General features: G+C 36.5%; 1 protein-coding gene across 3 annotated transcripts in view; it reads left to right on the plus strand.

Moving 5' to 3' along the window:
- CRISPLD1 (cysteine rich secretory protein LCCL domain containing 1) overlaps positions 1-12,240 on the plus strand; it is a 42,923-nt gene extending 30,683 nt beyond the window's left edge. For 2 of the 3 annotated variants that reach the window (XM_063327072.1, XM_063327073.1), the window contains 3 exons: positions 1,291-1,366; positions 8,685-8,815; positions 10,707-12,240. In XM_063327072.1, coding sequence (XP_063183142.1) covers positions 1,291-1,366; positions 8,685-8,815; positions 10,707-10,758 — 259 coding nt within the window. In that variant the 3' untranslated portion in view covers positions 10,759-12,240. Of the gene's footprint in view, positions 1-1,290; positions 1,367-8,684; positions 9,699-10,706 lie in introns of those variants that run through there. The other variant, XM_063327071.1, reaches the window with a different exon arrangement.
- The last annotated feature ends 4,867 nt before the right edge of the window (positions 12,241-17,107 follow it).

Raw genomic sequence — 17,107 nt, forward strand, 5'->3', positions numbered from 1 at the left:
TTCTATCTGTTTCTTTTTTTTTTTTTTCATTATTAAAGCCTAAACATAGCTTCATTAAGAGAAAAATAGGTCTGTCTAAGAAAAATTACAAATAAAAATAAAGTTTAAAATGACTGATTAATTCTGATGCATCAACTTCAGGAACTTCACAACAGCAGTGATACATTCAAGATTCTGTGCATGCTCTTAACTTAATTCTGACAATGTAGTCTCCGGAGTTACAAGCAGTAATCAGCTATGGCATTGATTTCATACCCTCATTTTTCCCTCTCATGCCCTAATCATAAATCAGCAGGTCTTCAAAAGGCCTCTTTGACATCTTGCTTCCTTCAGACAAAAGTCTCACTCCTAGCTGCATCAGCCTGTTGTGATTACCCGTCTGGTGAGACTGTAGCGTGCCCAAGTGGTATGACATCCCAAATATCGATTAGGGCATGGATAGCATCCCAGAGAAGAACACTTGCCCAGGGCTGCCTCATGTAGGGCTCCAAAGCTATTAGGGGATGACCCATTTTTTAAGTGAAACAGCTCGGTGTAGACCTGGAGCTGCCTGGCACATCTTCGTTGTAGCATGTCACAATTAACAAGCAAGATGCTTGACACCTCCTATACTACTGTTGGCTTCCCACATGATTTTCCCACATGATTTTCCTGTCCTATAGCAGGCACGAATCATGGAGAGAGTTTTCCTCCAAGGTTAACAAAATGTGGTTGAATAAAGACAGTCTTTGTTTCAGTAGCTTTCTGATCTCCTAGAATCAGCTAGGAATCCCACTACTTTCCAAAGTTTTTCATTTTAGCTGCAGATGCCAAGTGCTCACCCTCATTATACATTGCTAAATTGGCTTGTATCACCAGGTCATCAGCATCGCAGCAGGTCCTCATTCAGATCTGCCTCTTCTGAGAAGGTATTCAACTGTACAGTTCGTAGAGGGTGCCGTGGAAACAGATAATAATGTGAGAGTGAACAGTCTGTCTTCTCGCTGGCTTTTCTGCTGGCCTCACATATATTGAACTAGAACACTATCCGCTTATCTGAAGGGAAGAAGACCAGACCTGTTGAAATACTTTTTCAAGCACTGTATTATGAACTGCAACTTACATCAGCAATGCTTTCACTTATATTGTCAAAACCTCAAAAACTGACAGCCTTTTGCTATCAGTATGAACCCATATGTATGCATCATCAAATTATTGATTTATACTCAATAATGTTAACGTTGAATATGATAGAGTAATACTCTGATATCATTCTTCCTAACTGCGTGTGGTTTATTTTTGGTATTTCAGGGTGTATTGTCCTCGCAACTGTATGCAGGCAAATCCACACTATGCTCGTGTAATTGGAACAGGAATTTATTCTGACGTAAGTATAGTGATTTACATTGCATTATATGATGAAATATAAAATCTTATCAAAAGCTATAATGTAAAGATAATGAGATATAATATAGATATCCATTTTTTCTCCATATGCTGTTTTTTTACAGTCTTTTCAAAAGCTCTTTTTCAGAGGCTCCCATTTAAGTTAGTAGCACTCAGATATGGAAAGTTATTTGAAAATTCAGTGTAGACTTCAGTAGTCTCTGGACCCATATTTTCAATTTTTTATCAAAATTCCCACTGATTTGTCTGGTATTGCCACTGTGTACTCATTTAAACTCTTGCTCTCTAGACTTGATGCAACCATAACTTCCGTCAGATTAAACTAACAAAAAAAAAATTATTCTGAATTTAAATGTCCGCAGTCTCATTATTTTAGATATTTCTTATCTGTGTAGATAGCTAAATATTTGCAGCAGGATTTTGATATGTCTATATAAAGCATCTCACATTGTTGTATTATTTTAACAGACTGATATTGTATTTTTTTTTGTCATTCTGTTTCCTAGTAAACTAGGTTTTTTCTGTCATTTCTACATCATGTTTAGTTCTGAAGTAGGTAGAAACAATTAAAAGAAAGTTCTTTTTTTTATGCCCCTCTTTTGTGATCTCTCTATGGAGAAGCCAGGATGTAGCAGCAGAGAGAGCAGTTCACATTTTTGCCAGTTAAATCTGTGTTTTATTGTCTTTTGTCTGTCATAAGGAATAGTATGGCAACCAGCTGGGTCAGATGATGATTTTCACTTCTTTCCAGCACTCTGAAATGTGTGAAAATAATATGCAAATATGTATTCATCATTACTTTGAAACTAACTAGTGTCCATTAGAGTACCTGAGTAACTTGTCCTGAAAACACTCTTGTGCGTGTTACATGTGCGAGAAGTACTTCCAGTTCAGGAATTAAATTGATTTGCGCATGTGGAACTGGGTCCTTAATGTGTATAAGGGGAGCAGTGAAAATAGATTCAAAGAAAGTCCATTTTGTGGAAGACGATTTTCTTTCAGTTCTGTGCTTCCAATCAAAGGCTACAGCCAAAGTTTTCCGTGAGTTAGAAAAGACTTTGTTGCAGGAGCAAGACGACCCATTTCTGTTTAACATACACAGGATAATGTCTCAGAATATGTATTTACTTTGGTTGGAGAAGTCCCGGATGACTTTAGTTAGTATTATAGAGTTATGCTTTAAAATTATTTTAGATGTACTATCTCATTATTATATAGAAATGTGTGCAGCCATACTGCTTTTACGAAAAAATGGACATAAATACAGGTAAGAAACCAGGGATGGGAGTCTTCTTATCAACTTCAGATGGTGTTCTAGGTTATGTTTATAGTGATTCGTAGTACATACAATTTAGTGGTAAAGGAGATAAATAGGCATCTGCAGAGCAGAATTCATGACTTCTTCAGAGTGTCTACCACAGTATGAGAAGAATTGCCTAATAGAGATGTCTATTCCTCCCCATTTCGGACAGAAGGGTCCTTGGGCATCTAGCTCAGGTTTAGACAGGTGTGTCCTACCTATATTTGTGCAGATGTTTCCATCAATGGTATCAGCATTCTGTGATTTTCTACAATGTTGCTTTATTGCGAATATTTAAATTATTTTAAAGATACTTTTTATTGTAATTTTCACTAAATAATATGACTATTTTGTGCATTATAATATATTACCGAACTAGTTTCAGGTGAAGTATTTATAGAGAATAGTCTATTTAATAAGCGTGTCCTCTCTTGCAGTTTTTCATGTATTCACAAACAGATTTGTTCATAGATACAGAGAATTCATTTGTTCACTTGTCATAGCAAGTGTATTTGAAATTGCAGTCCGTGATCTACTTGGTTGATTACACAAAACAGATGGGGTTTTTGTGACGTTCCTGCACATTCTTTTATTTCAAAAGTACATATGTATATACGTGGATGTATGCATATATGCACATGACTATTTATTTGCACTACTGCTTAGTCGACTTGTATTCATGAATTAAGATTTTGCAGAGATATTAAGAAAAAAAGCAAATAAGATTAATAGATGTCACTAATGCAAAAAGATATGTTTACAAAACCATTTTTGCAGTATTCATGAGAACCTAGTTAAACCTTTCCTTTTCTGACTTAGGTCTGATCAGAGACATTGATTCTTAAAATCATTTCATATTTTATGGTGACTACTTTTCCTCCCTGCTCCTGAGAATGGTTTTTCTCTGGTTTATCAGTAGCGCCCTACAGAATTTTTACCCTTTTTTCTCCCGTTCTTTCTTTTCTTTGACATTGCAATGACTGTCCCTAACTAGATTGAAATAAAACCCCCCATTATTTCATCCTCCATTCTTCCAGTCAGCTACCTGTTGTCTCTTTGTCAGTGGCAGATAAATCACAGCCATGTTTCATATAGACAGCATCTATAAACTTATGTGTGTGTGGAGTTTTCACGTAATACCCAGCCCTCTCTGCTCTATACCTTCTATTTTTCAGTTGATCTCCTTTTGTTTCACTTGTCTTGAAGGAGATTGCAAGCTTTTTAAAGCAAAAGTATCTCTTATTCTGAGTTTTTGGTACAATTAGTTCATTTTCTGAATAGAGCTGTTACGGTATGAATAAGAATTGTAGTAGGTGTCGTTCTCAGCAGGCACAACTAAAAATTACTCATTCTTCCTATGGCCCAAACACATCACCACCTTTTGGACTTTGTGTCCCTGCTGGCCCCACTGCTAAGAGTTTTCACATGGCAATGCTTTGTCTTGCTGGGAGACCAGGAAAAAAAGAAAGTTTCCCCCTATCTTGTGCTGAAGAGTTGGTTCCACCTTACAACTTTGGTTAATCCATTTTGTCTAAAACTTTTTGAGTCTTATTTCTGGAATTTCAGAATCATGTCATGTTGACAAGCATTTTAACAATACCTGTATTTTTAAAGCACTTTTCAATATGATCTCATTTGTGAAATAAAATAAAAACCTTCCCAAGAACTGAATCATGTCAGGCATGATGGGATTGTCTGAACTCTGTCGGAGATGCTCTTGCAGCACCTGCCTGTACAGGGATGGTCCTTTGTTGTTGTTATTAGTCCTGGATTATAAAGATATCAAAATAACAAACTTTTTCATAGAGAGAAGGAGAGGCTACAACAGTTCAGTTGAAAATTCTTCCACTTGCAGATTTTTTTGGTAAAATTTTATTTTAATGGACACATCTTAGATGTGTATATGGTAGAAGTTCTCAACTGTATTCCAATTGCCTTATAAGACTTTCTAAAGAGATGAAGGTTTATATTTATCCTGTTGTTTTCACAGTAGGTGACATTTGCCCAAAGACAATCTCTTACCAATAGTGACTCCACATTATGGATGTTGATTGAGCAATTATAGAAAAAAATTGAGCCTCCTTTTGGGGGCTAAAGTTCAACAAAGGTCTTTTATCTAAAGAATTTGATGGAGTTGTGTAATTTCATACCATCTGAGGACTTTGGCCATATTAGTTTTTGTTTCAGTAACCATATATGGAAATATTTCCCTAATACTTGTGCAAAAGCGTTCATAATTCTCTGCTGTGGTAAAATATAAACAATATGATGTAAAAAACCTATTAAATAGTACTAGAGTCCTGCGATGGTTAGGGAGAGATGCTTGTGGTTAAAATGCCTTTGCGGAGTACTGCTATGCTGTGGTAGCTATTTGGTATTTTGCTGAGTAGCTGAAGAAGGAAAAAAATTTTGTAGCTTGGTATTCAGATTCTATGACCTGTTAAATACTAACAAATTTCAGAGGGTTCACAATACAGCACTAAAGCAGGGTCATATAATGCTGTATGAAATGCTTATGTTAACTTAAAAATACTGCCTTATATATCCTTTGGAAAGAGTTCATCAAAACTAAAGAAACAAACCCAAATCTCTGATGAAGACTTCCAGAAAGCTGTATAAGGCTGCTAATGTAAAATACCAATAATATGCTGAAATTTGTGATAGACCTGTGTGAAATCATGTTCTGCTTAAATTAACAGGAGGTTCACCTTAACAGTTCAAGGAAGTGTGATCAGGATGACATAATATTATTAAGTGTAGGAAATAATATGGTATCTGTACAAGAATCTGATTTCATTTCGATGAAGATTGCCAAGCCAATGAGAAGATCTTGAAAGCTCAAAGCAGAAAATGCTTTCCCAAAAAAATTATATTCTCTCTATATTAATAAAATTATATGCATTTATTCATCTCTGTTCTTACAAGCTAGTTCATAATTATGAATTTATACTCATTGAGTTGTTCATATATTCAAAAAGTATGCACATTTTTTTCTCCAGTCTCATGTGGATGCAGCATCAGAATATCAGTTTATTTTTAATATGAAAATAGCCTCTGAGTTGGCCTCATCAACCCCATTCTTCTGACCTCTCCTTTTTCACATATCTCATATAAGCTTATGCCTTTAGCTTTAAAAAGTTGTGCATTAGCCTAGCTGTACTTCATTGATCCAGTAACCAATTGCGCTACCGACCCTAACAATGACCCCATCCTTTACTGGAAATAGTTTCCAACAAGTAGTCAACCCATTCTGTCAAAATCCTGATCCCTTGACCGTTCCTTTCTTTTTTACTTGACTAGAAACTTCCAAATAACATTGGAACAGCCAGTATCCTAGCTACCTTCAAATGTAATTATGAGGGTGTCTACCTATCTAATGATGTACACGAAATGTAGCCTTTTGATTAGTATTACAGAGATGACAAACTTTGATCTTTTTTTCCCCAATTGTACCTCTAGCTTTTTTTTGATATCTCCAATGTGAACTGAAAACAAGGTTGCTGCTACATTATAGTAGTAGTAATTAATAGTGTTCTACTTCTTCACTGTAGTTAATTGCTTGTAAACCTCATCTTTTGTTTCTTTAGACTGTAATCCTGTATTGCAGAGGCCCTTTTCCCCCTGTGTATTTGAAATTGCATGGTCTGATCTTATGTTACTCCCATAGTATGAGTACATATAGGATGCTGTAATCCTAAAAATTAGGCAGCTACTGGTGTTCAGGATATAACAAAATTCTCGCAGCCTGGTGAGGAGGAGAGAAAGTACAGAGGAGCATCAGTGGCCTCCCTTCTGGCATGTTCAGAAACTGCAGCCAGCTGCGTGAAGAGAAAAACTCTAAAGCATCTTTGCAAAAGATTCTTTGCGTAAACAATTTCAAATCTTTACTCCTAGAAATATTGTAACATTAAAATACAAACTATTTAACAGTGAAACCGGCAAGTTCTGTGCTTAGAATGAGAGTAGGAAAATCATTTAAATTTCTATTTAAAATTCCTGATTTTATATAGCATTGCGATTACAAAATAGCTACGGTAACAGACACGAGTTATTCCAATAATAACTGGAAGAAATGCAATTCTTGTTTAAATAGTGGTCTGTGTGACCAGCTATTGATATTTATATTGGCTAAGTTTTTAAGGTTGTGGAGAGACCTATTGCAGTGAAGACTTTTTCTGAAAAAACTACTTGGCTTTAAGTGGAGATTCACTGTAGCTGGAACTACACTTTGCTGTGCTGTGTGTTGAAGATTGGAACCTACATTCTGGACGATATAAGAAGTTTTATTCTTATGACAATTAATTTTTAAAATGCTGAAAGAGTAGCAGAGGACTGCAAGTTTAAATCAGTTATTTAAATGAACATTTTCAAGATTTTCACTGAGCAATCCTTCCGTAGATATTATTTATGCTACGTAGGTTCATGAGAGGAATTAATGGCCAGAGAAAGTAGATTGCACTCAGATAAAACTGCTATTACCTTCACAGAAAATTTTCATAGAATCACAGAATACCAGGTTGGAAGGGACCTCAAGGATCATCTGGTCCAACCTTTCTTGGTAAAAGCACGGTCTAAACAAGATGGCCCAGCACCCTGTCCAGCCGAATCTTAGAAGTGCCCAATGTTGTGGAATCTGCCTCCTCCCTGGGGAGATTATTCCAATGGATGATTGTTCTCATTATGGAAAATTTTCCTCCTGTGTCCAATGGGAATGTCCCCAGCAGTAACTTGTACCCATTACCCCTTGTGTTTTCCATGTGACTCCTTGTAAAAAGGGAGTCTCCATCTTCTTTGTAGCCACCCTTTAAATACTGGAACATGGTGATAAGATCTCTCCTAAAACTTCTTTTCTCAAGGCTGAACAAACCCAGTTCTCTCAGCCTTTCCCCATACGGCAGGCTTCCCAGTCCTTCGATCATCTTGGTGGCTGTTCTCTGGACCCTCTGTAGTGTGTCTGCAGCTTTTCTGTATAGTGGGGACCAAAACTGAACACAGTGTTCCAGGTCTGGCCTGACAAGTGCTGAGTAGAGTGGGATAATGTCTTCTTCATCCCTGCTGGTGATGCCCTTGTTGATGCAACCCAGCATCCTGTTGGCTTTCTTTGCCACAGCAGCTCACTGTTCGCTCATATTGAGCTTGATGTCCACCAGGACCCCAGGTCTCCTTCCAACGAGCTGCTCTCCAGCCAGGTAGATCCCAGCCTGTGCTGCACTCCTGGATTACGTTTTCCCAGGTACAAGACCTTACACTGGTGCTTGTTGAACTTCATCAGGTTCTTGTTAGCCCACTCTTCCAACCTATCCAGGTCTTCCTGTAGGATGGCTCTCCCTTACAAAGTGTCGACTTCCCCACTCTGTTATCATCGGCAAGCTTCATCAGGGTACACTTTATCCTTCTGTTTGATGTTCACATTCTACCTTTAATCTAATTAGCTTTTAGTATTTATCCATGCCTGGATAGGAAATTGTGATGTTCCCTTTGAATATGGATCACTTCACTGCTGTTTGAGGTTTAGCCCTTAGAGGTGTAATTATTGCAGTCTCTCCCTCTCCTTTAGGGTGGGACATTCTCCTAGAAACATATGACTGCAGCGTGCCTTTGCTGTTCTACATTTTCTCTGTTTGTCTCTAGCTGGAGATTAAACTAAATCTCCTGATCTATAATAATTGACTAAGGTTTGGGTTTTACTACCTCTCTGCTGTTGAAGTGAAGGCTGATAGGGCCTTCTGAAAGGCTCAAGAATTCAAATGTGTTCCTGATCTTTGAACTGAAATAGCCTGAAATAAATTATTTTGGGGCCATGCTGCAGGAGATCTTTGAAGAAGGAGTGTCTGTATTCCTATAAACTGAACTAATTCCTATGAAACTGATTTAAATACTGTAAGATTAGTAAAATGAGTCATGCAATAAATTATTTTATGTTTCCTAGAACTTGGTTTAAATGTCTTTATAAATAAAAGGATGAATGAAAACTAATCTTCTCCTCATTCCTTCTTAGATATCCAGTATCTGCCGGGCAGCAGTACATGCTGGTGTAGTCCGCAACCAGGGCGGTTATGTTGATGTTATGCCAGTAGACAAAAGGAAGGTGTACGTTGCTTCCTTTCAAAATGGGATATATTCAGAAAGGTACAGAGCCCAGTTTCAAAGATTACACTTTACCCTTCACCTCGATATGATTTACAAAGTCTTGCATTGTGTCTGTTTGTACCTGGGGCAGTGCTAGAAACCAAACAAATAAGCCAACATGGGTGATTTACAGAGCTTGTGTAACAGCTGTGGTGACTTTGGAGAAGCTGTGGTACCAGAGCTGCCTGCCTCCTCTAAGCTCATAAATCATTACTCTAAAAAGCTGCTTATGAAATAAAATAACCCTCTTGTTTACTTTGCTGGTTCTGTTTGCAACTAACACAATATTTGATAAGAAAATTGCCTTTGCTTTCTTTGGGATTTTTTTAAAAATTAACGAGTGATTTATTCTGTCCAAGTTAGAGGATCTGCATAGATGTGTACCAGTAGCTCATGCAGGCTCATTGGTTCATGATGAAATGTTCATTACTGCTTTTCATGGTATTGAATCAGTGAGCCTGTATCATAAGTAATATTCAAAAACATTAAAATTCACAATCATTAAAACCCATTTCTTAATTTCTTTTTTTTTAATGGTTTGACTGTTTTTAACAGCATTTTTATGAAAGACTTGGAGATGCTGCGAAAGTTCTTTTGGTTATATTCAGTGTATTCCTGCATTCTGTGATGATAACGCATGGCTGTGTGTTGCAGTTTAAATTTAATCCCTGAAAGAGGTCTCCAGGTTCTAAAGGAAGAAAGAGAAATTACATTAAAAAAGAATCTTGTACCAGTCTTTTAGTCCCGTAAAGCTAAGAATGACTGTTACCTCTAAAACTATAGGCATTCCAAGAAATTTTTGTGGGAAAAAAACTCCAAAAGTTTCTGTAGATAACTTGGAAGTTGGAAAAGATAGAGTATTTTTTTGTTATTTTTAATTGGAGGTGTGGGGATGTCTTGCCTCTTTCCCTCAAATCTTTCAACAAACCTGGAAACATACAGATTTCCTTTGCTTAGTGGATGACTTAATTTACATAGTCTTTGGCCTTTCCCCATGACCATCCAGTTCCCTCAGAAAGAATGCTTCCTTACTGATACTTTTGTTCTCCATATAATTCTCCTCATTGAGTAGAGATGTAGCCAGGAAAAGTGTCGCAAATTTAATCATTATTTTTACTGTCTTGGTAAAGTTTGGAAGGTCAGCGGTTTGGAAAACAGTCCCGTGCAAGTTTTCTGTGAAGCAGAAGACGATGGATTGTAATCCCTTCGCAGGCAACCTGTTTCATCATGCCCTTCCTTACTTTCACCTCCATTTCCCTTTCTTTCCCAGATACACCCCAGACAGGGTTTGCAGAAGAGAAAACAATAAGACCATTAAGTATGACATGCTAGTTCACTTTATAAGACAAAAAATACTTATTCTAACAAAATTTCATTGCAGTTGGTGACTTTTGTTTCACTTACTTTGAAGGCAGATATTTATCCATTCAGAAGGCATTTCCTTTGCTTTTGTCAAATATTCTCTTTAGAAACCTATCCTTCAGCATATAAGCAACTAACAAGCAAGTGGTCTCCCAGGTCTCCTAGTTCTCTCCAAATATAGTTAATGCAGTTGTGAGCATAAGATGCATACTTTCTCTTTTGCCTAAAAACCTTTTTTTAGTGTTTTGCTTCAATAGAACTTTATTCTTTAAACCAGAATCCCTCATCACAAAGGATTACTTAATTCTTTTTATGTTATGATTTTTTCCTAAGAATCTGCCTGGAAGAGAAATTAATCTGAGATTTATGTAATTTTTATTTGTAATGGTTTAAAAAAAAAAATCTTAGCTAAAATTATGAGCAGTCACAAGAAAAGTCGCAAAATGCTAGAATTGTATGTAACGATTCAAAGTTGTCATTGGAGTGTTGCAGTCTTAAAAATAACATCAGGAATGTTTTTATGTTTCAGTTTACAGAATCCTCCAGGAAGCAAGGCGTTCAGAGTATTTGCTGTTGTTTGAGTCTAGCAAGTAAAACGTAAAACAGGCAAGTGAAACCAGAGCACTTGGAAGAGAATAATAAAGGCCATTTCTTATAATTCCTAAAATTTGTATAAAGCTGTAACATTATTGTACAGAAGATGTATACTGCTTTCCACCAAAAAGTTTAAATTACATATATGTCTTAATGAAAATATCTGTAAAAGTAAACATGGGAGAAAAATTCATTTGAAAATCTATAATGATATATAACAGTATTTTGAATCCTGTGTTAAATATTGCTATATTTTCTTAGCAGTTACTCCTATACAGTTAATTCAAAGCTCATAAATGTTCTTTGTTTTCTTCATCTGAATATATTATTGTATGGTGCTTTATATATGCCACTAACAGTAACCTTAAAACTATACCATAGGGAGGCCTGAGTTTTTATTTCCAATGTACATAAAAGAAGCCATCCCAATAATTCAATATAATAAATCATGCCTTAAAGTAAAATAAATATATATATAACTTTTTGATGATTTACAGTAGCATTAGCTGTGCAAGCATAAATGAAGAGCTAGACTGTTTTCACACTAATTATAATAAATACAAATACCTATTTTGAAATAAAATGGAAAATATAAAATATAGGGAAGTCCTGGGTCACATTAGCATGTTTTCCTTTAAAGAAGTATTTTTAAGAGACTGGGTCATTCATGTTTATTATTTCCTACATATGTTAATTAAATGTTTATTGAATGCTGCTAAGCTCTTTAGTTCGAATAACCAATTCATGATGGCCCAGTCCTTCACAGATATTCAGCTGTCTTGGGATGGGTGAATGAAAGACAGACATATATAACCTTGAAGGACCTGAGAGAATTTTCGTATTGAGAGATGGAGTAACCCGAAATTAAGGATTAAGCCATCGGTTCTGCAATGCATTTCTGCAAACATACATGCTTCATTTTTGCCATGTGACTCCTTCAATTTACCTAAATTTGGTTTCAGCAAAAATATGGAATTGTACACATACATAAAAATTTGCAAGCTTGAGGCCTTAAGCTGTACATGGTATCCGTATACTATACATTAATATGAGGGTAAATGTTCAAAAAAACCTTAAAGAAAATGGTAACAAAGGCTAGCCTTGCTCCTCATGACCTGGCAAATACTCCTGCAGGCCAGGAAGTATAGTGGTACGGAGCCCAGTGACAATTACGTCATTTGTTGCTTCACTATTTTCAAAAATGCATTTATGGTGAACAGCCTTGTGCATTAATTTTACCATACGATGGTATATGAAGAACATGTAGTGGTGATACTATGTTTCTTTCTATGAAAAGTGTATTGGTGCTTTAAGACTGAAAAGCTGTTAAACTTTATTTTTGGTATTTTTTGTTTCTGTTGTTGAATTTATTTCCTTCCAACTTGTAAACTTATTTGTATTCTTCATATTTCAGAATACTATATTCTGCCTTCTGTTTTGCTACATGTACTACCTCATGTAGTTAGGCAAGCTTTGTTAGTTTTTTAATCTGTTTTGAATAAAATTAATTTACATAGTAAGAGTACTTTTGGTGGCCTTTATTTTTGAATTGTTTGTCCTGCTTCATGAAGAAAAAAATAACAGCCACCCAAAATTTACTATTTTTTTTTTTTTCTGACCTAAACATTGCAAGTGTAGGGCCAAGCAGTCGACATCGTTTTTGTCAAGCATAATTCACTTGCCTGCTGAGCTTTTCAGTTAGGATCAATGGAGGCATTTCTCTGCTGTGCTGCATCCCATCCAGCTGGAATAGTTTATTTCATAACTAAACAAGAGTTAGTATGAAAGAAAGTGGTCAGACCCAAACAGATAATTCTTTAACAGTCTCTCACTGTTTTGATAGCTACCTGAGGATGTACGGGCATGTAGCGATAGGACGAGTGACAATGGTTTTAAACTAGAGCAGGGTAGGTTTAGATTCGATGTTAGGAGGAAGTTCTTTACAATGAGGGTGGTGAAACACTGGCACAGGTTGCCCAGAGAGGTGGTGGAGGCCCCATCCCTGGAGACATTCAAGGCCAGGCTGGATGGGACTCTGAGCAACCTGATCCAGTTAAAGATGACCCTGCTTTCTGCAGGGGGGTTGGACTAGATGACCTTTAGAGGTCCCTTCCAACCCAACACATTCTATGATTCTATGAGGATACCTTTTTTTAGGGAACTTGGACCCATACTAATGTCAGCAGGCAGCCCATAGTACTAGCTGGACATAAACTAAGGAAACTAAGAAACATTCCCTAAACTTTGTGGATACTGAGGAATTTTAGAGAGTTTGCAGACTTCCTTGTGTCTGATTTCTGCATAGGGGACAGTCTGATCTAGAAATTATACATAAAGTATTTTTGGAACCAAGCCTGAAACACAGGTTGGGATAACGTGTGTGTAAGTTTGCAGGTTTTTAATGAATGAAGTGCTCAGTTTCAAGTTTTATGTAAATGTCAGACTGTCAGCTGTCTATGGATTCTTAGTGGATTTAAAAGAAGAAAAGTAACATCCGCTTTTTGATGTGCGTTGATACATACGCTGAGGAAAATGCACGGCACTTTACTTCATATGGCAGAGATGTAACCATGTTACTCACATAAACAGTGTCTTCTGTGTGGCAATTGCTTTTGAAGTGTGTTTTGAATTTGGCTTAAAACTCAGATAACCCAGCTTCCTGTGAATACACAAGGGAAGGTTTATTTCCTGCAATTTCTGTAGTCATACAAAGGGTCAGGTTTAGAAATGTAAATATTTGGAAGTTACAAAGATTATTCATACAGTGCAATATTCTGTTCGGAAATTTATATAAATACTCTATGAAATACTGTACTGTCACACTTCTATGTCTTGAGGCTTTTTATAGCATCTGTGGAACTCCAGGGAATTATACAAGGAATGAAAAGCCTGAAGATTTTTGTCTCATTCAGTGTATCATATGCATATTACAGAGCTTTAGATATACAAATGATAGCATACTTTAGTATTCAGAAAATTGCATATGATTTTATTAAGACATACATTGTGCATATGGGAAAAGCAGCCCTGCTGTCAGCCTTAGCTTTAGCCTGTCTTTGCTGTCAGGAATAAATGATGGAAGCAGTATTTTATATATGGCTACTATTGATATTATTGATATTATTGTTATTAAATGAGAAGTCTTTGTCATGTACTAGGGGGCTGTGAAAATACAATAAAACGTGATTCCTGCTCCATGTTAGCATAGGATGATACTGCGATACCTAAAATTTGCCATCAGCTGGTCAATGGTCTGTGCCAAATGTCTTGTTCATCTTAGCCTGTTTGCTAGGAGACAGAGGCCTACACCATTAAATCATCATAGCACTTTGCAAAAAGTACTAATAACAAGTCTTAAATTTTCAGAAGCTAGCAAAAGCCCCCCAGTCAGACCAGCTCAATATGATAAGGCACAGGAGAATATGAGAGATCGAAGGAGGAAAGTAAAGAACATGCAACCAAAACAGCCAGTCATGATGCTCCATGTCTTACTATTCATAGCGATTTCTGGAATAATTACACAAGTTATTCAATTCACTATCTGCCCCCAGTGCTGTACCCAATATTGTTTTTGTCTTTTCTAACAATGGGGTGAGTGTCTGAAGGCTAGCAGCAAAGCTGTTGGTTAAGAACTGAGATACACTGGCCAAACAACATGAATAAGTTTGCAATGCTGTATCTTTTAATAGGCACACAAAAGACTTCAGTTGCCAGTGGCAATAACTCTTGGGCTTTTAAATTCACTAATTTCATTTAAAGCATAAGTGTTATAATAAAAATGTCAGCACATGCTAACTGTTTAGTAAGAAATTCAGTTGCTCAAAGAATTGCCATTTATTTCATCTGAGCAGAAATTGACGCAGCTAACACCAGCAATATTAGCAATAATCTCCTTGAAATTTTATTTAATATAAAGACTGCTTATGCAGTTTAACAGGCTTTATTTGGTGTGTTTGCAGTTATTTCTGAATGAATGTTGTTTATGAAGACAGTATCCTTATTAGGAGTATCATCTTAGAATAAACAAAAGAACTTGCATTAAATTTGCTTCCATATCTTTTTGGAGTTAATTCCAAAGTCTGAGAAACTCCTAAGAATTTGTAGTAGTACTCACTATTTCTAGGATGCTCAGGAAAACAAAAAATGCTAGGAGGTAGTAAGACTTCCAAACTTAACCTACAGTTTGAAAAACAAGTACTTCAGTTGCTCAGTTATTCACTTAGGCTTATTTATATGCAACGTAAATAGCAAGCTGGCTTTGACTTCTCATAAATTGCTGCTACTGTACATCCCAAAGATAAATTGGAAACAGTTGCTAAATAAATCTCCCTGTAGTCAGTTCAATCTTCATTCCTTATTTATCTGTTGAAAACCATCTGTTTCTTGTTGGGGGTGGGTCATTTTTTTTCCTACTGAAAGATCATGTCTTCTGAATAAGCGTTTCTTTTATTGTGTCAGAACGACTCCAAGACCTTTGGGGCTGCAGGCTGCACTAAGCACAGAAACAGAGCAATCGTTTTATGCAAAAGGACTTAGTCTCAGATTTTGGATTTAGCCCAGTTCGGTACACAAAGAAGTACATTGTATGAATTGATTTAGTGCTTGCTGTACTGGAGGTGATAGTCCTACTCCAGCACAGCTATAACTGAGCCAAGGAATAGTTTTGTGAAATGCTCTGAGCCCCTCTCTCTTAACCAGGCAGAATTACGGGGTAAATTAGATCAGTGTGCATTTTTAAATAGAAGGAATAACTAGGGTTTGGTGGATTGCTGATAAAGACTTGCCCTTCTGCCACTGATTGAGGATTTAAGCATATTATATCAAACATGTTCAGTGATATGCAAATCATGCAGATGCAGTGATTTTTTGCTTGGCACTAATGTTAAAACCATTTATATTGTGAAGCTTCTGCTCCAGCAGCTTCAAAACCCACATAATTTTAAAGCAGCTTTCTAGAAGTTACAAGGCAATTTTTTATTATTTTGTAATATTTAAAGATTTGTCCTAGGAATTAGGAAGTCACACCTTGAATAAGATGTGTTGTTGCATCTACTACGCAATAAGAATACCATTCTTTGATTTAGGACTTATTTTCTGCTAATACTTCATTTCAATTTGTAGTTTTCATTAAAATCCCTGGAGAAGCACAATCCAAACAAAACAGATAAAACTTACTTAAGGAAAACCACCATCTCTAGTGTGGTCTCCCAGAAGACATTCAGCTCTTATTTATCTCATATCAGCACGGCACGTAAAAAACAACTCAGAACCACTCCTATAAAAATTGCAGTCTATGACTCCCCAGAAGGCTGAGTTTCCAACCCAACTTCTTATTTAGCACTAGCCAAAAGCATAGGCAAAGGACTTAATGTCTCTTTTAATATACTGAGTAACTTAACATCCATATTCTGTCAAAGAACCAGACGTTAACGAGAAAGGTGAGACTAATTGGCAGCTGCGGTCTCAGACAATATGAGAAATGCCTCTTTCAGGAAAGCAGGGCACTTTGATGTATTAGGAGACAAACTTACGTGCCTGTGTCACATGAGCCATGAATGGAACTGGTGGATGCTGCTACAGGAACAAGAATCAACCTTAATAAAGACTGATCTCAGTACTTTAAAGCTGTCTGGTTACTATCCCAAACTAAATAACCTTCAAATAACATTTTCAAGCTCATTGTTTTTCATTGGTGTGTAAAAATAGGCAAATACCAAGGTCAGCGGGGCTGAGAAGGAGAATTCGTCTGTAGTTTGACGGGTAGGTGGATAAGAGCTTGCTGAGGTATACTGATGCATGAATGCTAAATCTGATGCAAATTGTAAGGCTCATTCACAAGCACTCAAACTCTCTGTAAACACTTTTCCAGTAAGCTTTGGTCTTTGTGCAAACAAATCACTTTAAATGAGTTACGTATACCTGTTTTGTGGGACTGGCAGAGGAAACTTACCTGCAAGGAGTTTTCGTAAATATGGCTCCAAAGTTATTTAGTGATTACTGTAAGGTGAAATAAGAAATATTCCTCATAGTACTTAAGAAATTCATCTTTATGGCTGGAAACTGCTTATGATAGAGCGACACCTGTAATGAAATCAAAACTGTTGGGGAACTGGTACCTTTTAGAACTGCCTTAAAAGTCTGGAGGTGATGACTCACAAAAGTCAAATTCTTTAGAAAACAGGACAAAGTATCCAGTAAGCAGAAGACAGGATGGAGGGTAGGTGGTTTTGTAATATGGCCATAAATAGTTTCCCAAATTGCTTAGATTAGTTAGGAAATACATCTTATGAGGTCTTCTAAACTGAACAATCATCAAGTTTCTTTTAATTTCTTGAG

This window comes from Chroicocephalus ridibundus, chromosome 2 (genome assembly GCF_963924245.1).
Source record: "Chroicocephalus ridibundus chromosome 2, bChrRid1.1, whole genome shotgun sequence".
In the NCBI taxonomy this organism is placed as follows: Eukaryota; Metazoa; Chordata; class Aves; order Charadriiformes; family Laridae; genus Chroicocephalus; species Chroicocephalus ridibundus.